The sequence below is a fragment of the Phragmites australis genome, chromosome 15 (genome assembly GCF_958298935.1).
Source record: "Phragmites australis chromosome 15, lpPhrAust1.1, whole genome shotgun sequence".
Taxonomy (NCBI): Eukaryota; Viridiplantae; Streptophyta; class Magnoliopsida; order Poales; family Poaceae; genus Phragmites; species Phragmites australis.
The window spans coordinates 7,089,334-7,114,899 of NC_084935.1; the positions used below are offsets into that span (position 1 = coordinate 7,089,334).

At 48.8% G+C, this 25,566-nt stretch overlaps 2 protein-coding genes and 1 non-coding gene across 3 annotated transcripts; all 3 read left to right on the forward strand.

The window, feature by feature from the left end:
* The first annotated feature begins 677 nt into the window (after positions 1-677).
* Positions 678-3,274, forward strand: LOC133893502 (vacuolar protein 8-like). The gene is made up of 2 exons (XM_062334530.1): positions 678-2,838; positions 2,930-3,274. The coding sequence occupies exons 1-2, from the start codon at positions 1,199-1,201 to the stop codon at positions 3,036-3,038; spliced, it is 1,749 nt and encodes a 582-aa protein (XP_062190514.1). The 5' UTR covers positions 678-1,198; the 3' UTR covers positions 3,039-3,274.
* A 3,443-nt stretch (positions 3,275-6,717) lies between these two features.
* On the forward strand, positions 6,718-6,789 carry TRNAG-UCC (transfer RNA glycine (anticodon UCC)). Its single transcript has one exon. It is a non-coding gene; the product is annotated as a tRNA-Gly (tRNA).
* A 12,574-nt stretch (positions 6,790-19,363) lies between these two features.
* LOC133892574 (sugar transport protein MST6) lies at positions 19,364-21,879 on the forward strand. Its single transcript, XM_062333429.1, has 2 exons — positions 19,364-19,701; positions 20,160-21,879. Exons 1-2 carry the CDS (start codon positions 19,569-19,571, stop codon positions 21,608-21,610), a joined length of 1,584 nt encoding a protein of 527 aa, XP_062189413.1. The 5' UTR covers positions 19,364-19,568; the 3' UTR covers positions 21,611-21,879.
* The last annotated feature ends 3,687 nt before the right edge of the window (positions 21,880-25,566 follow it).

Consider the following 25,566-nt stretch of genomic DNA (forward strand, 5'->3'; position numbering starts at 1 on the left):
GTCATATGACCCATTTGGAATATCAGAGCATTCACTATTCATTTGTTCTATATGTAAGATCTAAAAACAACAAAAGTTAAAATCAGACAGAATCTATTATTTACCTTGGCAGAGCAACAACAATACTTGTTAAATGAGGCATTCAGGTTGTCACTTTTATGTTGTTGCTTGTTGGTACAAACTTTAGTTGGAGAATTTAATGCAAATGACTAATTAAGCTAGGTGTAAAATCTGATGATGCCAAGGTTTTTAAGAAAGCAAAAGGACAAGTTAGTGATGTGTATGTCAAGGAATCTCGATAATCTTGATGCGTCATAGGATGGAGAGAGCTCATATAGTATCATTACTTCATTTGACATTCAAATTATAGCATAACCACACTTGAATAAACAACTCAAAGAAAGTTTGCGTGAAGTCCCACGGTACACGTATATTGTGAGAAACCAAGCTAAAGCTGGTTTAGCTTGAATGGTTATACCTATTGCCTATCAAGAATTAAACTCTAGATTTATTCTTATGTGTTTTACTAAGGTTAAAAAAAATATTGTAAGAGATAATGTACTCGTCTATAACAAAATGTTTTTTATGACTTTATTAATCTTCAATCTGCCGGTGTTTCTCAAAGAGAGAGAGTACGGTCCTTGTGCCTCCGTCCAGAACAGTGATCAACCAAACCCGCTTCTAAACACACGGTTTTTGCGCTGGCACAAGGCCGGCGGGGAATTCACCCGTACGCCTAGCGTTTTGGGCATGTCACGCGATCCTAGCCCGGCAGGCTTGCGCACTTGTGCCGCTATTCCATTCCCCTCCCTCGTCGTGCGCGGTGCGCTTCTTCTCCCCCGCCGATCCCCAGGGCAGGGCCTCGCCGTCGCGTTCCCAGAGGACAGAGAGAGCCGAGCGCATGCATCAACAGTCGCGCGCTCGTGCTGCGCCACGGCTGGTGGACCCACCGCCCACTACCGGGCCCACCCGCCTCCACCTCCATTAACTACCTTGAAGACGCCAAAGCTGCCCGTCGCCAGTTCAGCACCACCTTGCAGTTACAGTTATCACACTCCCAGCACCGCTGCTTCCGCCTCTCTTCTCCTCCTCCTCCCTCCCTGCTCAGCTCAATGCCAGGGCAGCAAGAATCGCAGCGCATGTGACCCTTGTTCAGAGAAGAGCTGGTCGATGCTGCTGAGGCTGTGAACTCTGGAGGATGGGAGGAGCATGGGAGGAAGCGGCGGAGCTGGATGAGCAAGGGAGGCTCGCGGCGGCCCTGGACGCCATCAGTTCGCTGGTCTCTGCTTCCTTGGACACTTCGTTGTTCCCGCTCAAGTGGCAACTCATCAGGGACAGGCTCAACCGGCTCCACGCCGGCCTCGCCGACATCACCGTTTCCGAGGACGAAAACGGCGAGGACAGGTGCGACGCGTTCGCCGACCTCCTCCGGGATGTCGCGGAGACCGCCAGGGAGGCGCAGGAGCTGGTGCCGCGGAGCCAGGGGAGACACTACGGCGGCGGCAAGCTGCGGCTGCGCAGCGACCTCGACGTCCTCGCCTCCGCGCTCGACTCGCACGTGGCGCGGCTAGACGAGGTGTACGCGTCGGGAGAGCTGATGCGGGCGCGGGCGCTGGTGGTGCCGCGGCCAGCGGCCGGCGCCAGCCGCGACGACATGCGGTTCTACGTGCGCGACGTCTTCGCCAGGCTCAGGGTGGGCAGCACCAAGATGCGGAGGGAGGCCGCGGCCGCGCTAAGCGAGGTGCTGCGTGACGACGAGAAGTGCGTCCGGATCGTCGCGTCCGACGTCGCCGACGGCGTCGGGGTCCTCATCGCGCTGCTCGAGTGCCCCGACGCGTGCGTCCAGAAAGAGGCCCTGGAGGCGGTCTCGGTGATCGCCGGGTTCGACGCGCACAGAGGCGGCCTGGTCGTCGGCGGCGTCATCGCGCCCGTGGTCCGGATACTCGACACGGGCGCCGGCCCGGCGACCAAGGAGCGGGCTGCTCGGGTGCTCTGCAAGCTCACCGAGAACTCGGACAACGCGTGGGCGGTCGCCGCGCACGGCGGCGTCAAGGCATTGCTCAACGTCTGCACGGACCACCGGGCGAGCGGCGGCGAGCTCGTCTGCACGGCTTGCCGGGTGCTGAGGAGCCTCGCGGGCGTCGACGAGATCAGGAAGTACATGGTGGCCGACGCCGGGGCCGTGCCGGTGCTCGTGTCGCTCTCGCAGAGCGCCACGGACGACGCGGCGCAAATCCAAGCGATAGAGCTCCTCGCCGCCATTGCCACGGGCGATAGCTCCGTCCAGGAGGCCGTGATCCAAGGAGGCGCTGTCGAGTCTCTCGTCCGCGCGCTCGACCCGTGCTCCCCGCGCTCCTCAAAGGCGCGCGAGGTCGCCCTCCGCGCCATCGACGCGCTCTGCTTCTCGTGCCCAGGCTCCACAGACCGGCTCGTTACCGCCGGGTTCCTCGACCGCGTCCTCTTCCTCCTCCGCAACGGCGACAGCACGCTGCAGCACTGCGCCCTCAAGGCGGCGCACCGCCTGTGCCACGTGTCAGAGGAGACCAATAAGGCGATGGGCGACGCCGGGTTCATGCCGGAGCTCGTGAGCGTCCTTCAGGCCAAGTCCCCCGAGGCGCGGGAGATGGCCGCGGAGGCGCTCTGCGCCATGGTATCCGTGCACCGCAACCGGAAGCGCTTCGTCCAGGAGGACCGCGACGTGGCGCAGGTGCTGCAGTTGCTGAGCTCCGATGAGGAGAAGCCCTCACCAGGGGCGAAGCGGTTCTTGCTGTCGACGCTGATGCACCTAGCAGACAGCAGCTCCGGCCGAAGAAAGATACTGTCCTCGGAGCATATCAGGTACAAACAACACCGATCAATAACTAATCACCATGTGTTCATCACCTCTCACTACAATTCTCACAACCTTCTGCCTCTGTTCTAATGGCAGGAATCTTACGAAGCTTGCAGAGACCAATGTCCCGGAAGCCAAACGGATCGTGAAGAAGCTTAGCCGGAGCAAGCTCAGGAGCATTTTCCATGGCATCTGGAGCCTGTAATCCTTGGAGACGAGCACTAGCTGTTACTACTTACTATACTGCACCTCTAGCTAACACATGGTATGTTCCTTTCATGTTTTGTTACTGTGAAGGAATGAAAGAATGGGTCACTCCAATGTATTGTTGTAGCAATACTCAGTGATTTGTCACTCCTGAGACTGAGAGAACTCATCCCCAGCTCCACCATGTGTATATTACTCATTTCTGTCAAATAAAAGTTCAAGTACATTCAAGAATGAATCCACCCACACAGTGAGTGCTCTTTCCCAACCATCCGACTCAATACCCAAGGACTATCAGATGGCATGGTTAAAGCCCCAATAAGATCAACAGTAAGTAAGATAGATCCAAAGGAGAGTTTATTTAAGCTTTTCAACATACCTGTAAATGGTGGAATCTTTGTTGCATCAGAAACCACACACTTTCCCCTGTGCGTGGGATGATTTCCTAGGCATATTGTTCTTTGATGAGGAGGGCAGCGTGGGTCATGACTCTTGAGTGATGGAGAACACTGAGGAGCAGAATGGCAAATCGATCCGAGCTTTCGCAATTGCACTGTAGGGTTGCCTTTGCGTTATGATCCTTCCGTTACCGGTTGGTACAGTGCAGGCGACGAGTCGTGATGGGCTGAAGCTCTGGTGATGGCCATAATAAGTCGCCGTCATCTTTACCTCTGTCCATGTGGATACTTATTGCACACAGAGCTGTGGATCTATCGGCATCCGGTCTTCTTCTCTGGCTCACTCCATTTCTAGACAGTAAGCATGTAACTGTGCGTTTATCCCGCGTGCTGCAGCCTTGCAGGTGTTGTACTGAAGATGTACTCTCTCTAGTCAAAGCAGGGCAGTGAAATTCTCTGACTGATGGAGAATCAGTCACGGCCAGTATTGAGATGTACTCTCTCAATACTGTAAATCTGTAGTATCGATGTAGAATCAGCACGGCCAGTTCTAGGGCAGGTCCAGCAGCTACCGGCAAAAGGAAGACGTATCAATGTGCCGCTGCTTTTGCCGATGTTGCTGACCGTACCGCGCTCGAGCAGAGCGCGCTACAGTGATGTAGACGTGTTATTGTAGTAGCAGACGGATGGTAAATTTGTGGCCGGGTTTGGTTGTCCATAATATCGTTTATAGTGAATATCTGTGGATCTAAAAGTACGAGAAAAGTAATAAAAAATATATAATAAGGTATTTATTGAAGATGAAAAAAATAAAAAATAATATACTAATATTAATAGATATTATAATAGTGTTACGGAGGATAAATTTTTATGTTGTACGCTAATAGTTGGATCCAGTAAGGGATGACTGAAATCTGAAATTTGCATCAGCCAAGTGTTTGCTTTCCTTCCGCAGGATCTGGTGCTTCTGCTGCCCAGAAACCTAACCCTTTTCAGGTTGTTTCGTTGCACACACTTCGGTGTCGAGAGCCTGAAGACTGAGTAACCCACGCTAACCGGCCTTGTCATTAGAATGATCGCTGCGTTTCTTGTTTTCTGTCCCCTCGGAGCCGAGCAAGTCAACTCAATTACTGTTCGAGGATAATCCTATTAAAATATAAGTGAATTGCATATCATTTACTATCAGTTCAGGCTTTTTGAGTGACTTTTTTTCGAAAGATCACGGTAAGTTAGAGTTTCAGACGATCATATATTTAAAAAAGAAGAAAATTAATCTAGTTTACAAGTAAAATTGAATCTAAAAACTTTAACAAATACACGATAGAAAAAAATCGACAACCAATCTCAAAACGACAATACAATCTCAACTCAAACAGAATGACGCTCACATCAAATAGCACAATCAGACAACAGACAAGTCAAACTCAACTTAACTAACACGCTAGCTAACTAAATAACTGTCTCTCTTACAACTTGATCGGTGGAGCTTTGCTCCCATGCCGCACCTCTCTGTCATACAAGTCAGCAGCGTGTTGCTTCGAAGAAACGTGTATTCGACCAAATCGCTGTCGTGAAGTGCCAATCCAAAATTTAGAGCCGTCGTGAATCAAGGATGTAGGGATAAACATACAGAAAAATCAGTGGTACAAAACGAAAAAAGTAGGGGCTTGTCAAAGCGACACCTTCACGAAGGTAACGACATCAATACCGTCATCACCCCTCCGGACACCTGGATAGGGTTTTCACCCGAAGAAGCATCTAGGACGGGAAGACGTAATAATGTCTCCTCTAATGACGGAATGGCACCTAAGTGCATCGACAACAATAGCACTAGCAAGTTGAGCACAACTTTCGCTTGCGGCTCCCTGCCCCGAAAACTTACACAAAAGGTGGTACAGGCTATGCGACCCTCGTCGAGGCCACGCCTAGCCTGAATCGGACGTCAAGGCCACATCCCCACAACAACTCACCCTCTCCTCCATCCTGAAGAAACCCCTAAATCATCGCAGTTGGCCCGACGTAAGAGAAAGAAAACCAAGCGCATCACAACGCAACGGAGCCCAACCAGAGACTAGGCTACCGGACGGAGCCTGCACGGAGCAACGTGCGTCGCCACTCCACTGCAGATCGTACACGAAGGCACGAGCACACAAAACCACTAGGGTGACGACAGGAGCTCCGGTCGACGGTTCGTGTGAACGTAGTGATGACGGGAGCAGGATGAGGACATGAAGACGGATACGCGGGAGGTCGAAGGATGTGGGAGCAGGGCCGCTCTCCGGCGGTGACCATGGCGGCGTAATGACGAGGCCGTGCAGCGCACATGGCCCCACACGCCGACCATGGCTACCAGCAAGCCAACCCGCACCAACAGGCGTGTCGCCCGGCTGCAGGTCGCGAACAGTCCCATGCCACGCCACGGCTTAATATGGTGCATGCAGCTCAATATAATATTAATAAATCTATTTGCCTCAAGTTTCAGACAAGATGGTTCAGCGATCAGCATGATTTCATAGCATGAGCAGAGATAGAAGTTGCAGAGAAGTTCGATTTCCTATTCGCACTGCTTGTGTGAATAAAGGTTCAAGACCAAGGGCAAACACGAACGACATCATTTATTCAAACGAGACTGGTTTCTTTTCCGTAGCCTCGTTCAGTAGCCTGTTCCTTGGTGACCGGTCAGCCGAGCTGCCTTTTCCGGCAGCCATAACCGAGGAGTGAACACATGACAACGAGCGTACACCAAGTGATTCTCTCTATTGGACTTCCTCACTTCCAGGTTGAACAGCCGCGTAGTGGCATTGGCCCTTGTGATGCGCAAGGTGTCTCCGGGTCCAGGGCAGTTGAGGGAGGCGCCTTTCTGCAGCCAGCAAGCAAGAAAAGCTTTTTGTTTGTTTGGAAAGTTTGTCAGTGCAGGAGGGAAGCTTCGTACGTGGTGACAATAAAAGATGTTCCGGATTTCTGGAGGACCGTGAGGTGATTGTTGGGTTAGGTTGGCTACTGCATCCTCCTGAGATTATATTCGTCTGGTGTTGTTTTCGTGCCTACCTTTTTTCGTCTCCTAGAGTTGACCTGACCACCTGTGTAGTGTAGTGCGTGAACACTGTCGTCATATCGCAAAATGTACGGAAACAGAACTATCCGAGGTCACGCATATGCTTTACCTCTTCGCTTTGTGATTGATCATGGTTTGTTCACCTCCTTACCAGGACTTACAGTTCTGGCGACAGAATTATTATATAAGATACGTTTAATTTTGAGGCACGTAAACGCAACAAAGCGTTTGTAGTCCAACGGTTAGGATAATTGCCTTCCAAGCAATAGACCCGGGTTCGACTCCCGGCAGACGCATATTTATTTTTTTAATTTTTGTGCCTCGCCATGCCCTTCCTGCGGTTCAGCTGTCGCGGTGCGCGCGTCATCTGTCATCTCGTCGCACGGCGCGGCTCTCTTCTTCGTCCCTCCCATCGCCGGTCATCAACGGCCGACCGGCCAGTCGGCCCTGCCACCCCCCGATGGCCGCCGTGGGCACGTGGCTAGCCGCGCCTCCGGGCGGCGCGCGCTCCACGGCTTCCTACCTGCATTACCGCACGCGGCCGTGAACGCGCGCAGGAAATTTCTCTGCGTTCTGAGATGGGGCGCACGCACGCACGCACGCCGTCGGCCAGATCCCTTTCGCGTGGGGCTTTCGAAGAAAGGGGGAGCCTTGGGCCGGCTACCGGAGCAGATAGTGCATGGTTTGCAGGCCTGATGGCCTTGTCCGGGCCCCGCTCAGCTCCGTGGAACCGTGACTCTCTGCTGGGCTTCACAGTTCGGAGGACAAAGCCCAGGAGGCATTGCCTATCTTTGGGCCTTCACGTTTGCATGGTACCAGCACATCGGTGGACTAAAACTGTCCGTTGCGAGCCCAAAACAAAACCCAAACCAACAAAACTGTTTCAGCACAAACCACTAGCAGGATTAGTTGCGACCACCTGAACCCACTGCTGTGGTCTTTCTAGCGGAGAGAGGGAATCTATAGTCACTAGCCCACTGTTTGCTACTGTCTACCACGAGCAAACTGCAGAGTTTCACAGCTGTGAGCTTTACTTCTGCCATTCCAGATTTAAATTCACTTCCGTATTATATGGGTGATGCTACTTTTCAAATTCCTGAAAATAGCATTCATTGCAGGCAGCACGCCGCGAGTCTTCTTCAACCTCCAACGGATCCCAACACCGGCTCGCTCCCTCACCTCCCGCCCGGCTATGGCTACCTCTGGCAGTGCCCTCGCTACTGGATCCACGCCCGTCATCCCGCTGCACTAACCTCTCTGTTTTGAAGCTCCTTACCCCAGCATTGATACATCCGGCAGTCCTCCATCATCCGCGATGGATCTCTTTCCTCCAGAAACTCTTCTAAACCTGACGATAAATGAAGCCCTTCAAACCCCCACCAACATCATCCCCTTCCTATTAACTCACAGGTGCCAACACGTTCACACTGAATACTTTCGAGTTTTTAGCACTAAACTCTAGGAAGCGTGCTATTATATTTCTTTCTTTATCGGTTCATCAATTGCTCTCCTGCCATACAAAGGATCCTCTCAGAATATCGCTCGGCCAACTTTGATTCATCTGATAAAAATGGAAATGAGATTCTCTAACGTTAAGTCACTATGACTTTATCGCTGATATGTAAGCCAGATCTTAGTGGACTCCACTGACCATGTCACAGTGTAACATAATGTCAGATAAACTCTCTCCATCAAAATGGGGGGAGGGGGTGTCCATTTGCGAGGTGCCAGTCATTTCAATAGCTTTGCTTAGGTCATCTCCAACTGAATTCTTTCACAGTTCCCATTCACTTCGCGAAGGGATTCTTATTCCCTTCAGTGCTCTAATAATTTTTCTTCGTGATTCACGTTATGAAGGGATTCCCACCTCCATCACCTTTATCCGAAGATTCTCTCCTTTCCTTCTCAAATTCTCTCAAAGCGAAGTTGTTGAAGATATGGTAAAAATAAAGAGAATAGAAATATGAAGGAAAATCAGAAAAAAAATTAAATACAAGAAATATAGTTAGAGACGGTCTTACACTTCTTTTCCGAGAAGGTACATGCACGTATTTCATTAACCGCGTGTCCCTCATGGAGGCAATGCATATATGGGCAAGATTTGCAAGCGACGTAACTTGGGATTCCAAACCACCCGGAGACCACAAATGAAATGGTGCCATGATGATAGCTGACCAAGCAGAGCAGACATCCTTCGTGACCTCAAAATCTTCAAATTCACTTTAGCATTACAAATGCTTGTCATTCTCAAAAGAATGCAGACCAGAATTTGCATATGATTGTGTATGGCTAGGATGGCATTATTACCATTAGGTAGCTAGGACTCAACCACAAATTATAGCGCACAGATTATTTTGTTTTTTATACTTATCACATAAATAGATCATTTGAATCGAAACTTTGAACTCTTAAACGTATGGAGGGTGTAACAAACATATATATTAATCAAATTATGTTATTGTTGATATAAATAATATAGGGGTCCCCGCTAGGATGGTCCGTAACGGTCAGTTTTGGCAGTATCAGTTTTATTTGTCTGGTCTAGGCCATCGCGCGATCAGTCGGCGCCAGCACGACCAGACCCTGACCTTCGGGGGACTCCCCGCGACCAGCCCTTGCTGCTCACGGGGCAGGTACTCATATAGCCAGTCAAATTTCATTTAATGCCGCTACTCATGCTATTTTTAATTCCCAGGCGGTTCACTACAGCTAAGGCGATATGGTCGGCGCAGAGTTACTGTTTCTCATCCCGCAACATTAATTGTTACGGGACGAGCTCACAGACGCAACAGGGGGCATGGCAGGCATACGTGGGAAACCAACGGTGGGACAGGACAGGCCGGACGATCCGGGCACGACAAGTGGGGAGGCGGCTGATGGATGAGAGGGGCATCGCAGTGCTCCAAGGCAGGCACAACACATGCGTATCCAATAATGATAGCCTATATTGATCATCTAGGCAGGTATGTGTCTTTTTGTTGTTAGGCCCATATTTGTAGGACTCCTAACCCTCTGGGGATATCTTTTGAAAGAGAGGACAGACTCCTTGAGAAGAACACATGGGATGTAAGACTATTACCCTACAGGGGCTTGAGCTTGGATATCTCTGGTGTCTTTGAGCAACATATACACACATTCCTCGGGTACACCTAGAACGTAGATCATACGTCCACTATACAGCATACCTAGAATCATCGTTAGGGATTAACACTTGACAGTTATTGTTTTTACTGATATTTGGCTTTATTTTTTTAATAATGGCAGAGATAGGTAATAGATAAGTAGATATAGGGATATTTTAAGTTTATTTTTTAATAATAATTATGAATAATTTATAAATATGTATAAAGTCACTTTGCTTTATTTTTCTCTCTAATTAATGTAGTAATTTTTAGACTTTGAGAGGGAAGGAAGATGCTTCCTTTGTTGACCGTAATATAATAGATAGGTGTAGTCTGCTAAGAACGACGAAATGTTTACTCGTGTCGTTACTCGTTTTCCAGATGGTTGATTGGATAGTTAACGATAAAAGAATAGTATATTCTTCTTGTCTGCAGCGCGTTAACCTCACACTATATATTACTGGCGGGGCCGCTCTTTGATTTGATGAGAAACGAATCTGCTTGACTTGTATGTTGGCCGACGGCTCAGCCACACGCGCGTTAGGCCTTTGCTGCAGCGACGTGAGTGAAAGAGAGACGCACGCACGCACGCACGCAATCCATGTACAATATGCTCTCTGACGGTGAATATTCGTGCAAGCTGAACCTGCTTTACCAGCTGGACGAATGCGACTGTGAAAGATGACAGCCTTAACTGTTGAGGTAGCTCTTTAGACCTACCGGTGACTGAGTCCGTATTTTTTTATCGGGCTTTCTCACTGCGTGGTCTAATATTTTAAGATGTGAAAAAGGAATTGAACTTCCGTCAATTCTCTCCAACTATAGAGTTTTACCACTAAATTATCAGTCTATCCGGTGACTCAGTCCGTATTGACCTTGAAAATCTCCTCAAGGAAGAAAATTTACGTTCCCGAGTAGGTCTGGTCTTGAGCGGCACAGTTGATATAGTGACTGCCAGAAATGAAGTAAACTGTATGTAAATATCTCTCCCAATTAATTGGTGTGATGGGTACATAGAGCCGTACAATACAGTGCATAGGTTCAAAAGGACAGTGTTGAAGTCTCAAAAGAAAAAGCCACATGCAATGCAAGATGCAGAGGTTGAGATATTTTTATTAGTTTAATAAAATTAAATTCCTTTTATTTAAAAAAACACCTTTTAGTGGAGCTCGCTATCCTTTACACCTAGAACGATGAAATGGCGATAAAAAACACCAAGCTTCCCACTTTGAAATGGGGAGCGTTGCGAGCGCGCGATGCAGAGATGGGTGCACCGTACCATGTGCGCTCTATGCGGAGTATGGCGTTGGTGGCGCGTGACATAGAGCTTGGCCCGTGGAGCATTCGTGTATCGGGTCAGCCCTACGGTGGAGACTGAGTCGTACGGGTTTGGAGGTTGGCCAGAGCATCACATGAGGTGGTTGTTGCCGAACGCTCGAGCTGTGGAGGAGATGCACCATGGGTGAAGGGAAAGAAATGCTAGTCAAAGTAGACGTGACGAGAGATGAGAACCCGTCTAGTGGACAAGTCGTAGGATTTGTAGCCCTTGAGATTTGGCCGATGGATGATTCTGAATCTACCTCGTACGCGAATTAAATGGAAGTAAATGAGATGCAGGCGAGATGGATGATCGGATGCTAGAGGAAATAAATGCTCAAGGAATTTTAGATAGGTTCGGGCCGCACGAAGCGTAATACTCTACTCCTGTGTGTATGCTATAAATGCTCTGAAAATACCTATCTGAGGATCTCTTGTGTTACAAGGATTTCTATCTAAGTCTAGAGCTTCGTGTGTCTTGTTCTTCGTTAGCTTGTCTCGGTATTCTTCAACTCGTGAGACTTGGTCGACTTCCAGAACCTGTCCTTCTCCGGGGTGCCCACCCGTCTTATATCCCATTGGGGCGGCCTGACGTGCCTAGAAAGGATGGCGTGAGTCCCAAGGTGCTATAAATGGAAAGCAACCATCATGGGCTGCAGCTTGACGTTACAGGGGGGGTTGAAAACGCGCCCCCGTCCTGTCCTGTCGTTATCATGCCGCTTTTCAGCGGGTGCAGCAGGGAGGGCCCACCGGGTAGCCACCAAGCAACCCCGCGTGCCCACCCGGTCAGAGCAAACCTGACACAGCAGGGCGGCAGGTGATATGCCTCGAGCCCAGCGACGATATCCCGAGGCGCGTCGGATGACGCGCGATGGGACACGCCGCATTAAATGTCCCCACGCCTCCCTGCTAGGCAGTGGTAGGGACTGACAGTAGGCATGGGGGGAGTGGTTGGAAGTGACAGGCCACGCTCCCTCTTAAATGCAGCATCGGGCCTCTCACCAATTGACACCTCACCGATGAGCCCTTGTTGGGTCCACCGGCAAGGGGCTTCTCAAGTCCTCCGGGAACTCTAGGTGCTCGGGGACTACTGTTCATAGCCACGAGCACTTTCTCCCAGATATGCCTTTTCTCTGTCCTCGAGGAACTCGGGTACTCGGGGACCACTATTCATGGCCCAGAGCGTCCTCTCCCGGAACTGTGTCTGCTCGGGTCCTCGGGGAACTCAGGTATTCGGGGACCACTGTTCATGGCCCCGAGCACCCTCTCCTGGAACTTGGACTGCTCAGACCTCGGGGAGATAATCCCTGAGGGAGGACGTCACGTGCCACTTCGCTGTCATATAGCTATTGTTCATATGAGTAATATATATAGCTACTATGTGATTTCTCATATGCATTGTTTAGATTGAAGTTAATGAAATTATGAGCATATTTTAAGAGCATTGCAAGGGCTACCTTACAGGAACCCACACAGCCACATCATGAGGTGGAAACCACCCTTGGTTTTGCATGGGACACGGTTCTACACCTCTTGTAGTTAGACTGATGCTACCCTATTTTTAACTATGAATCTTTTTCTTTCCTCTATTGAGAATAAAATATACTATACTTGATTTTCATAGGGTAAAAGCGGACTGTCACTCCTAAAAAACCACAAGCACAGAGGATGCTAACACTAGAGGCCGCCCCGGCACAAGATGGGACGGATAGGAGCCTAAGCCCACAACCGCTGTCCTCCTCCAATAATAGCGAAAGCTAGTATCACAGCTCAAGTCCTATTATGTGCAAGCGGGAGAGCCGACGTCGGGCAAATAGCGAAGATTACAATCCCGCCGAAAAGGTATTGATACGAGTCAATGCATTTTATACTTTTTGAATACAGGAATATTTTTTATTTATGTTAGCTCCTTTTGTTTTCTCTCTAGATGGGGAAGCACACTCTCCAAGTCAGATAACTGATAGTGATGCACAAGCCCGAAAGCTAAGGTCACAAACACAGTGGCTGATAAACAAGGTTATCGTCACAAGAATTGATGCTGACGGGCTACCTACGGATGAAAAAGGCCATGAATAGATTTCAGAGGGTCTCATGGCTCATTGCTTGGGAGAGGGTGTCAATAACGACTAAATTCGATGACCTCAATGATAAAGCTAAGAGGAACTTGTTCGATAAAGTCATCAAGAAGTATCTGGAGTACCCTGAGAACATGAGTGAGTGTCAAACGATCATAGCGGTCAATGCAGTAATGAACGTGACCACAAAACTTCACTGAAGCTTTAAGAGCAAGCTTGTTAATCGGTTCTTAGCTAAAGGGGTGGCATAGTTCGAGAGTTACAAGCACTTGAAAGAGGAAGATTAAGATATTTTTGTGGAGATGAAGAACTCAGAATAGTTCAAAAAGGAGAGTGGAGAGAAGAAGCAGCTTTGAGCTAGGAACAAGCACAACCATAGGACCGGCGCAACCAGTTATGTGGGGAAAAGAGCAAAATGGTAGGTAGAGGATGAAATGTTAGCCAAAGAAGACTGCGAGAATCCTTGATTGCAATTCTCGGGATGATCACGGTCATATTTGTGAGCAAGGGGTTAGCTGTCTGAAAGCGGAGAAATCACATTTAGAGATAGTGAAACCCAGTCAGTCACAGAAAAAATAAAAGAAAAGGCAGCCGAAGCTAGCCCAGGTTCTTTCGCCGGGGTCAGGGAACATGATGTTCTCTCAGCGGCGCTGGGAAACCTAGAGTACCCAAGTCGAGTGCGAGGTGTATCAAGTTCCCATGGCTAGAAATATGGCTTTCCTAAAGACCTCAGAATGTACAAGAGAAAGAGGTTGGGTGCAGTGGACGTGGATGCATTGACACATGACATCACCCGGAAAGTTTACGCAAATATCATGCAAACGCTTGCAGCACAGAGAATAGAAATTACCATCCCAGTGGAAGTAAGCCCTAGAACTGTAGGGAAGAGTAGTTGTGCCTCCAAGGAGGATGATCAACAAGTAGCTGCTACTGTGGCTGAACTAAACACTATTGACCTGTTAGAAGGATCCACACCATGCAGCCTTGTAATCAAGCCTGGCGAGTATCTCTCGAGGTCGCAAGGGGTTAGGTGCTTCCAAACACCAGTATCTTACATACGGTCTTGATACATCCTGACTATGCCGTGGTTACAGTGAACATGGTATATAGCAATGCCACCGATCATATGTTAGAGATTCCCCCAATGACAAAGTCACAACTCTTGGTGGAGCTCTACATCAAAGGATCCAGTGGAAGATGGGCAATATTGTGGTCTCCAGTACATCCTAGTCTGGACAAACTTCAAGTGCACCACTGCTGCACCCCTCACTTCCAGAGAAGATAGCTTCACTGCTTTCTCCTCCTCTAGAGAAGCCAGCTTCACTGCTTTCTCCTCCACATATAGAAACCTCGCTTCCAGCTCTAATACCATCTCCCCCAAAGAGCCCAAAAAAGAACGAAAAGGAGGCCGAAAAAAAGCTCTAAGAAGCACATACTTAAGAGGTCGAAGGCCATTGTACTGGCGAAGAAGTCTATGGACATTGGAGCAGCGTTGACTAGTGCCCACACGAAATTCAAATATGGGAAACCCCTGTTGACGGTAGATGACCTAACAAGAGCGGGACAAGCATGTGCCGATCCGCATAATTACTACATGCAAATTTTTAAAGACACAAATGCTCAAGCTATAGTCATACAGTATAAACGATAAAACTTCTTAAAAGATGACGGCTACTTCCTTGTGGGTTTTAATGATTTATATGACCTTGTTAACCTTGATGCTATGGATGTATCGTTATGACAGATCTTTATATTGTAAGTCCCTTGAAACTAGACATTCATTAATTAGTACAACTAATTCTTGAATCTAACTATATTCCTATATATAGGCACTTGATCAAAGTGAGGAAGAACAAGAAGCCCTTCGAATTTCTTGACCCTGAGGCCATTACAATCTCGGTTATCCAACTTCATCCTGACTACATTGTGGACTATGTGGCCAATGTAATGCAACAATTCCACAATGGACTACCTGTTAGGCACCCACAACACTAGTGGTCATTGGATTTACTGGTTATTTGCCTCAAGTGAAACTTGGTGTGGTACCTCAATTCATCAAGACTAGTAAGACTAAAAGGCAAACATAGATAGTGTGATTACAGTACTGTAAAAGGACTCCTCGACGCGTAAGTTCTATCTGGTTTAGTTTATATATTTAACTTTTCTAACATTTAAATGTTCCCTAACAGATCCTTCTTTATACTGGGCTTTTGAAAAGTACATTCGAGCTGATCCTGACTACAATGCGATAGACAGTTACAGACTGACACACAAGATTGGGTTTCCGGTAAGTACTACTAAGCAGATGTACCTTCCAGCTTTTTTTCTTTTCATCTAAACGTAAATTTTTTCCACAGTGCCACCAACTACCGGGTAACGCTGCAGATTCTATGTTGCGTGGAACATTCTCCTCACGCTCCAATCAAAGGATATCAAATCTACCGATGTTAGTTCAATACAAAATTATTCAATGTTAATTTCATTAATTAGTTTAATTCCTTAATAACATGATATTGGTTACATGTAAAATTATATAGGATTTTTCAGCTTGTTTTCTCGACGATGGTGCACTCCACAGGATTCGATAACAGATCGCCAAGTTCACGAGGTCTGAAGTCATCAACCTACATGGCGAGTTGCACTATAGAAACTCTAGAGGTCTTATGTAATATGAGTTGATTGGAACTTTGTAACATTTATGATTCAATAATAAATTGATGAAAACTTTGTAACTTTGCAATTCTGTGATAAAGTGAGTTTTTATTTAAGTGTGTTTATCGATATGGATTTGGATGTGTTGTTGTTGTTTAAAGGGAGAAGACGGCTACCAAATTCTGGCTATGCTCCAAAATGCAGTAGGAAACAATACAACCATACATGGTAAAATACACATAAGTGACAGGTAACGTCACTTAAATGTTCATATAAGTGACGGGTAACAAAATTACCTATCACTTATGACTTCTCCTCATCATATGAGTGAAAAATATAAGTGACGAGTAATTTAGTTACCTATCACTTATATTAGGATATAAATAATAGGTGAAGAGGTTACACGTCACTTATATCCTCTTTCTACATATAGGTGAAAGACATAAGTAACAGGTGAAGAAGTTATCCGTCATTTATATTTTACTCTCAGTATATATAAAACGCTTATAGATAATAGATCACAGTTAACACTTAGCACCTATAATTTTATTGATGACAAAACATAGGGCAAACATACAACGTACACAATTATGTTGGCTAACACTCGGTGTTTTAGGACACGCCCGGGCTTACCGTCACACTGTTCATCTGCTATTTGCTTTTGAGTATGCCAATTTTTTTAGGACTGCTTTGGTACTATCACTCAGCAGATTGTTTTGGACTTCGATCGGTGCAAAGTAGCAGTACATAGTTACACCGTAGGCGCATGCAGGACTGCAGGAGGCGAAGTGCACTGCGGGCAAGCAGGGGGATGCACCATACACAAGTTGCGGCTCTCTGTACTATTCGTTTGAATATTTTTTGGACTGTGATGTTGATCTGTGGACCGTAGGCCCATAATCCAGTGCAGAGACTTTTCAAAACCGGACTGCTTGTGGGGCCCAGGGAATCCACGATCGGGCCCACTTTCCCCAAAAGGTCAATCGCCCCCACACGGACCACAGTCCGCACACATTTTCCTCTTGTTCTTGCCAGCCGACTTGCACGTGTTGACTCACCACGCGAGAACAGGCAGCTAGCACATGCGTTGTTGAGTACACACACACACGCGGCTTGACCTCAGCCGGATCCGTCTGCCGGTTCTCGTCGTCGCGGTGACGCATGCGTGCATCTCTGATAGTATCTCTGTCATCTTGCTCCTTGTAGCAACTATATCTCGTCGCGTATCAACCGATCGTTGACTTGAAACACGGATCGAGAGAGTATCCGTAGTTTGAACTGCATTTCATGCATGCCCGTCGCGTCCTATCTGGGGACCGGACCAGAAGTACAAGGCCCTGGCCGACTTACTACTTTGACCGGCTGGCTAGCTGCCTTCTATTTTTGTAGAAACAAGCTCTGGACAATGCCATGCCATGTGCTTTGTAGGCTTGAGTATATACTAGTAGTACAGTAGTACGTATTGAAGAAGTGTTTGTAATTGCATGCACGTACTATAAAAAGATCAAAAGGCACCATTTTTTTTAACACATAACCATTTACAGGTATTTGCCTCGGCTCCTATTGGCACCGGCCTGGGCACTTGGAAGACAACCGTGCCCCACTCTAGCGTAGATCGATCGATCGATCGATGTAGCCATGTAGATGCAACCCCGCTGCGGATAAGTGCAACTGCAGCATCTACTTCCCGAAATCAAGAGACGAACACGGCAGCGTAGCTATTCCATGGACCAAACTAGCAACCAATTGGTGCCGCTGAGGCCCGAGCTAGCTTCCTATACGCAGCAATTAGGTAGGCCAAGGACGGCGACCGGCGTTTGGCCCTACTCTCCCAAACGGCAACGGTGTCAGTAGAAACCAGGGATGTCCTCCTCGCTCCGGCGATCACGCCTCGCGATGCAGCGACGACGTCGACGGCGAGCTGCGCTTGCGCACGCGCCTGGCTCGGCCGCACGTCTGCTTTGACTCCGGCGGTCCGGCCTACGACGCCTTTTTCCTTTCCCGGGCCGGGATACAGCGACAGTGTTGTAATATTGCAACACGACGTCGTCGCGGCTCTATGGCACTTCCGTTTCGCTTCTCTGTGCGCTGTCAAGTACTGACGCGTCTCAACAGTAGCGAGTCAGCGACGCAACAGCACCGGCCGATGCGAGAAATATCCTTCGAGAAACTTATCGTTCCCCGAGCTGCGTTGCTAGACGCGAGAGAGTGACGGGCGGACGGGCTCCAGCGCGTGCCGACTGGCACAGATGCGCGCAAGTAGACGTGGAGTACGCAAAGCTAGCTGTCCGATCCGATGGGCAGCCGACCGGCCAAGCCAATCTCACACACTGCTCGATCGACCATGATGTGTGGAGTACTCGCTTCTGTCAAATGCATGGGCCATATGGCCCATACGTGCAACTGAACTGCTTTCGTGGGTGCTGCTGGTTCGGTGATGCAAAGTTGGACTCTTGATCGTGTGGGTCAACGTGACCAAGGGTCCCCAGAATCTATATTCATTGAGAGAGAGAGAGAGAGAGAGAGAGAGAGAGAGAGAGAGAGAGAGAGAGAGAGAGGACGATAAGACATGGCACGGCCATTTGCCTCCTCGGCGGGAACAAGCCGTCGCCGGCAGGTGGGCCCACGTTGTCAGCGGGCCGAATTGGTGTGGTGCTGTGATTCGTTCTTAAGACTGGTGCAAACGGCAAAGCCAGACAAGATTGCGTGATGGAAGGCATTACGTGATTTGTTCACAAGGATGTGGCCGTTGCTAAGAGTTGGTGATTTTTTCGCAACTGAAGATGATACTGCCAGATCGGCCAGTAGCTCCAGCGACATGTACACACTGTCATCCAGAAAAACTCGATCATCAATAACCAGATCCCCCATTAATCCTGAATCCTGATGCGCATGATCTGTCGCCGAGTCATCAGCACATAATGATCCCACTCATTATAGTACAGCGCCACCCTATGCTGCTAGGGAGATGCTAAATCTCAGCACCTGAAAACGTCGCTGTGTTAAAGTCGGTGCAGCTCAACCGTCGGGTCAGAATCACACACTGAGATTGTTTCTTCTTCCTTCGTACCAAAGCACACCGTCTTCTCCACGGCATCGACGAACCTCACTCCCTGTGTCACCCATCTCCTCTCGTCTCTAGCAGCATCCCTACCACGGATCCACATTCACTATCCACTGTCGCGCTAACCGCTCCATTTTCATCATCTCTATCCGCTTGCGACCGACAACACTGATACCGACACCTCGCTGCACCACCACACCACAGCCTACCCATTGGCCCGACCATCACCTAACCCTCCTCTAACCCCCGAGACCACCAATAAATCCCGAACTCTAACCCTCTCCCCTGAACTCTCCGACACCAACGTGTTCACATGGTCCTTTGGAAACTAAGTTTCATATGACCGAACCCTAATCCATTGCATTTACATTTCCAACGTACCAGATAACATCGACAGCCTGAGAAAAGCAGCCGTGTTCACATTAATGGCTGCCGGTTCTTTCGAGGAAGCAGAGTAACTGGATAAAGATATATCCACGGCCACAATTAATATGCAGGAAGAAACTAGAAAAAACCGGCAAAACAAGAAGGAACCGCCGGAAAGTTGGGCCGGTCGATTTTGCGGTCCAACCCTCCGGTTCGTCTCCCTTTCACACGGCGCCCCACGCCCCTCTCCCGCCTATAAAGCCCGCCCGCTCCTCCCCCATTCCTCCACTCCCATCCGCTTCTGCACTCGCAAACGCTCCCGAGGCACTCGCGAGCACATCGATCCCTCTGCTTCTCTTTGGTTTAGGGTAGCCTGCGATTCTGCAAGGTGAAAGCTTGTGTTTGTGGAAGGTTTGGGCTGCCCATCGTCGTTTGATTAGCATCCCGAGGCGGTGCAGTTGTAGTGGTGGTTGTCAGCAATGGCCGGCGGCGTGGTGGCGAACACCGGAGGGGGGAAGGACTACCCCGGCAAGCTCACTATGTTCGTGCTCCTCGCCTGCATCGTCGCCGCCACCGGCGGCCTCATCTTCGGATATGACATCGGCATCTCCGGTGAGTCACGCAGCTCGTTGTTTCTGGCAAATTCTTATGGCTGTTCTTTGTTCATGATCTTTTCATTTTCATGATTATGATTTAGAAAGATAAAAAACAGTCTTTGTTTGCATCTGGCATGCTTTGCTCTTGCGATTCAGGGGATTTTCTCGGGTATAGTTCACCTACCGTCTTGTCGGGAGACTCGACGCATGATTTGAGCTTCTACACATACAAACAAAACTGCGATATTCCCTTCCATTTCTTTATTAGATTCTTTCAAGAGCCAAGAAGAATCTTTCCATGTATCACCTGGCCATCTTTCCATTTAACTATTTTCTTACTTTTCAACTACTCGTTCTTTAATGAGAAAATCAGCTCAGATCATTCCTAAAAAACTACAATAATCTTTGAAGCACAATCAGAAGCAAAGAAGAAGAAGAAAGAAACTGATTTTGTGCAATGCTGTGTTTGATCAGGTGGTGTGACGTCGATGAACCCGTTCCTGATGAAGTTCTTCCCGTCGGTGTACCGGAAGGAGCAGGAGGCGGAGCGGAACCAGAGTAACCAGTACTGCAAGTTCGACAGCCAGCTGCTCACCATGTTCACCTCCTCGCTCTACCTCGCCGCGCTCGTCGCCTCCTTCTTCGCCGCCACCGTCACGCGTTTGGCCGGGCGCAAGTGGTCCATGTTCGGCGGCGGCGTCACCTTCCTCGTCGGCGCCGCGCTCAACGGCGCCGCCAAGGACGTGGTCATGCTCATCCTCGGCCGCGTCCTCCTCGGCATCGGCGTCGGCTTCGCCAACCAGTCGGTCCCTGTGTACCTGTCGGAGATGGCGCCGGCGCGGCTGCGCGGGATGCTCAACATCGGCTTCCAGCTGATGATCACGATCGGCATCCTGTGCGCGAACCTGATCAACTACGGGACTGCCAAGATCAAGGGCGGGTGGGGCTGGCGCGTGAGCCTCGCGCTGGCGGCTGTGCCGGCGGCCATCATCTCCGTGGGCGCGCTCTTCCTGCCCGACACCCCCAACTCCCTCATCGACCGCGGCTACACCAACGCTGCCAAGCGCATGCTGAAGCGCGTGCGCGGCACGGACGACGTGGATGAGGAGTACAACGACCTGGTGGTCGCCAGCGAGGAGTCCAAGCTCGTGGCCCACCCTTGGCGCAACATCCTGCAGCCGCGGTACCGCCCGCAGCTCACCATGGCCATCGTCATCCCGATGTTCCAGCAGCTGACCGGCATCAACGTCATCATGTTCTACGCGCCGGTGCTCTTCAAGACGCTCGGGTTCGCGGACGACGCGTCCCTCATGTCCGCCGTGATCACGGGCCTCGTCAACGTCTTCGCCACCTTCGTCTCCATCGTGACCGTGGACCGCCTCGGCCGCCGCAAGTTGTTCCTGCAGGGCGGCACCCAGATGCTGGCCTGCCAGATCGTGGTCGGCAGCCTGATCGGCGCCAAGTTCGGGTTCTCCGGCGTGGCCGAGATCCCCAAGGCGTACGCCGCCATTGTGGTGCTCTTCATCTGCGCGTACGTGGCCGGGTTCGCGTGGTCGTGGGGACCGCTGGGGTGGCTGGTGCCCAGCGAGATCTTCCCGCTGGAGATTAGGTCGGCGGGGCAGAGCATCAACGTGTCGGTGAACATGCTCTGCACCTTCATCATCGCGCAGGCGTTCCTGCCCATGCTCTGCCGCTTCAAGTTCATCCTCTTCTTCTTCTTCGGCGCCTGGGTCGTCGTCATGACCATCTTCGTCGCGCTATTCCTCCCCGAGACCAAGAACGTGCCTATCGAGGAGATGGTGCTCGTCTGGAAGGCGCACTGGTACTGGGGCAGGTTCATCCGCGACGAGGACGTGCACGTCGGCGCCGACGTCGAGATGCCCAAGTCCAACGGCAAACTCGACGCCGCCAAGCTCGCCATGTAGTAGCCGTGACGTTCCGAACTTCGCTGACGGTGTTCGGCAATAATTTAGTCATATCATTATTCTGGTTTAGCGGGAAATTTAAAAATGTTAAGGATTCTCTGTATTATAATTGTCTCATTAGCTAGGATGACTGGGTGATGACGAAAAGTCAAATGGTATTCTTCTTTTTGCAAAATTTGTGTTTTTGTTTCCTTTGTGTCGGATACTCAATGTGGGATATGGTTTGGATCAAATATGAATATGAATACAAGTTGCAAAATTTATGCCTTCTTCGTGTGCATGGATTCTTGGTGACTTACTATTGACTTTTAGATCCTCAGTAACTTAGCACGACTTTTTAGTTCATTGAGACTACAGGAAAATCGCAACATTTTGCAAAATCTACTCGATCTGCGAACAATTCCATAGATACGTATATGGGTTTCTTGTTACGACTGCAAGGCTGATTTGCTAGGAGAATGGCACAGCCGCACAGGTGTACCTTGCACTCTCTCAGAAAACAACAAAGAACTCTCATTTGGCGAAAACACAAATTGTAAACTAAGACGATGGTTACTTCAACGCATATAGTTATTTACTGTCAAAGAAGCAATATAACCTACGAAGTTTTCAATGAAACGTGATGTATATATATATCTGACAACCATCCTTATGCAGTAGTCAACGCTTATCCCCTGGTAAATAGGTCGAACCATGTTCAATCTATGCTATAAGTTCATAATCTACTCATTCCGTTTAAAAATAGTAGATACAATTTTTTAGTTAGGTCTTCAAAGTTACATTTTGACTTAGATTTTCTTAAAAAATATATTATTTATAGCTATAAAATCTATATAGTGTGAAATTATTTTAAATTATAAATTTAGTTATATAGTTTTATACACTTAGATATGATTATAATTTAATTAAATATTAATCGAAGTATATAAAAAATTTAATTTCTTTTAAAAAATACTTTTATTATTTCTAAATAGAGAGAGTATCTTTGAGACAAAAACACCAAACAAAACCTTTTCCACCATTTTCTTTGGAGCGCGCGCATACTAAAAATGAACACCTCCGTCTTATCCACAACAGAAGTAGAGTATGGCCGCATCGATCACAGAATCAGAAACAGGAAGCGCGTGTTCGAAATAATTACCAAAAAGCAAGCGAATCGAGCCACCAGCTCGACGTACGATCGATCCACATGATCCACCACGCAACGTTACAACAGCAGTGCCGCGCGAGGACTCCTGTGAAGACGCCCTCCTTTTCCGCCACAAGGAGCATGCATGTTGCTCAGCACCTACCGGAGTAGAAGACTAGCGCTACTATATTGCCTTATCCTTAACAGATCCTGATTGATGCAGATGCAGCATCAATAGGTATATTGAGAAGTTAATTAGCTAAATTAAACTGGAGTGTATATATAAAATCGCTCCATGCCTACCCCTACTCATTCGGTCCCATCCGGCAGGGCTTGTTCCGTCACGTGTTCCGGCCGGATCCGGGAAGGGGAAAGCGAGAGCAAAAGAAGCCCAAAACGATTACGCACCAAAAGCGATTACAACCGGAGCGGCGTCCAGACCCGGCTGGAGCTAGGCCTGCGAGATCACATGACGATTTGACTCATCACGAGTTCGTCGATCCGGATTAGATTAGCGCCGATTAATTGCGCCCACGCGGGTCGAAAAGTGCCGTGCGTGACGACCCCCCTTTTCCACCTGCGAATCTGCGGTCGCATAACTTAATCAACGCCTAGGCTGAAAGGTGGTTGTTGGCTCGTTGCTGCGGATTACGCGATGCGATTTCGGATAAACTTGTGGATAACCCTCGTTTGTTTTCTCTCGGCGGACGTGGAAAGCGAGCGAGCTCCCGGGGCGGCCAGCTGCCCAGCTACCACCACCACTGCTGGATCGGTGGAAGCGTTTTTGACCTGGGAAGTTTCGAAGCTACACGTGACGGGAGCCGATTCGGAGCCGCGCCCGTTCCGCCGCGTGGACTCCGCGATCTTGGCTGTTATCCACAAAGCCGCGTTCATCATTCACAAGCCACGCGAGGAGTATTCTTGTCAGCGTAGCACTACTATATCCACACATTTGATCCGGTGCATGCTGGTTTCCAAGTTCCAACGGAGCGAGGACATTTGGCATCCTAGGTAAAAATCAACTCTTCTTTTCCCTACCGGGCCTCACTGACAGATCTAGAAAAAGATAATCGGTTGTTTCGAGCTAGTCAGCTAAAAATGTAGATGATTTATTTATTAAGCTAGAGGTGTTACATATTCACTCCGATCGTAAATGTAGATCATTTTAAATTTATGTATAAAGATTAAGAAAATAGATCAAATAATCTTGTTGCTCTTCATTTATTCTGCATTGGAAAAGATAACTCATTCATTTGTGAGAGTAGTAGTATTTATTAAACAAGGGTAAAACAGGAATAAAAGAGAAAAAAATATATAGAAACTCGAGAATAACTTATATTTAAAGAATAGTTGAGGATAAAATGACCTATATTTGCAACCAGAGGGAGTATATTACTACGTATGATAGATCATTAAAAAATAAAAATTTATAGATACAAGTGGATCCGTATCTGTCCGCGTGCGTTGCAAGGTTAGACTATCTCCAACAGAAGAGGCAATTCACTGTACTGATCACTTTCTCCATCCTTATAGCGCTTTTGCCAACCACTTTTGTCGATCGGAGCTCTCCAATAGAGTCTCCATCCAGTGCTATAGGAATACAGATGGATGCCGACGTCAGTAACTTTGCCGAAGGAAAAAGGATTCCGTATTACTGTAGCTGCATATGATTGTGGGCTCGAGGAGAGATAGAAAGTAATGGTAGGCAGGAAATAGAGTAGCGATTGAAGATGAAAAAAATAAGAGATACTGTAATAGTGTTAGATGATACTGTAATAGTGTTATAGAGAATATATTTTTAAATATATATTGAAGATCGCCTCAGAGCTTGAGCTCTCCTGCAACGTAGAGGATAGCAACAGTGCATGTACTCATGGGTGTCACCAGCGGACCAACCTCAGCTTCAAGAGAAAGGCCGGTGCCGATTAATTAAGTAGGTCATCTGCAACGTGTGAGCCTACAGGCGTGGCAGCGTACGGCGGAAGGGCACCGACCTCCAGCTTGATCAGACGAAAAAGTTGGCTTGCCGGGAACGGCGTGGGCAACTGGGCATAGTTTGAACTTTGAAGCCGGAGAGGCCCGCCGTGTTTTTGGAGCCCAGGAAGTCAATGACCTGATGAGTCACCCTGCACTTGGAATAGATACGGGCGGGGGTTCGCACTTCGTCGGCGGCGATCGGGTTAAGTGCTCAGCCGGTTGCGTTGGCGGCTGCCCCGCTGCTTGACTTGAGGACGTCGCTTTGCACACGCATCAGCATTACGGACGAGGCAAGTGCTCGACGCTGGGGGCCGGTACGGTGCCGTGTGTGGGGCTGGCAGGCGCTCGCCGGTGTAGCGGTGTTCAGTGCGGTGGCTGGTTTTCTTGACCTGGAGTCGACCACGCAGGCAGCGGCGGAAGTGGAGCGTCGGAGCCCGGTGCCCAGACCAGGTCCTGTCCTCTGCAGATACGCAAGCGTCAGCGGCGGCGAGCCAGCGGCTCCCACTCAGAAGGCATGGAACACAAGATTGTGCGTGTGGACGTCCATATCATCAAGCTGTTGTGTAGCACAGAGATTTGGCAAGATTAATAAATTCTCCGTCCCAATAAGGGCCTAAGAAGAATCCGAAACTACACAAATGACAAGTCATCTGCACTCCATACAGCATAGCATTAGGTAATAGCACCAGCATCGAGGCCTATCGCAGGACGATCCTCTATGGCCTTTTTTTTTCATCATAGCTATAGATCCCCTCCAACGCCTTTTTGAGATGGCTACTACCGTCGGCCTCCTGTCGCTCATACATCACCGCACGGTCAGGATAAGACTGTTTCTATATGCTGACGATAT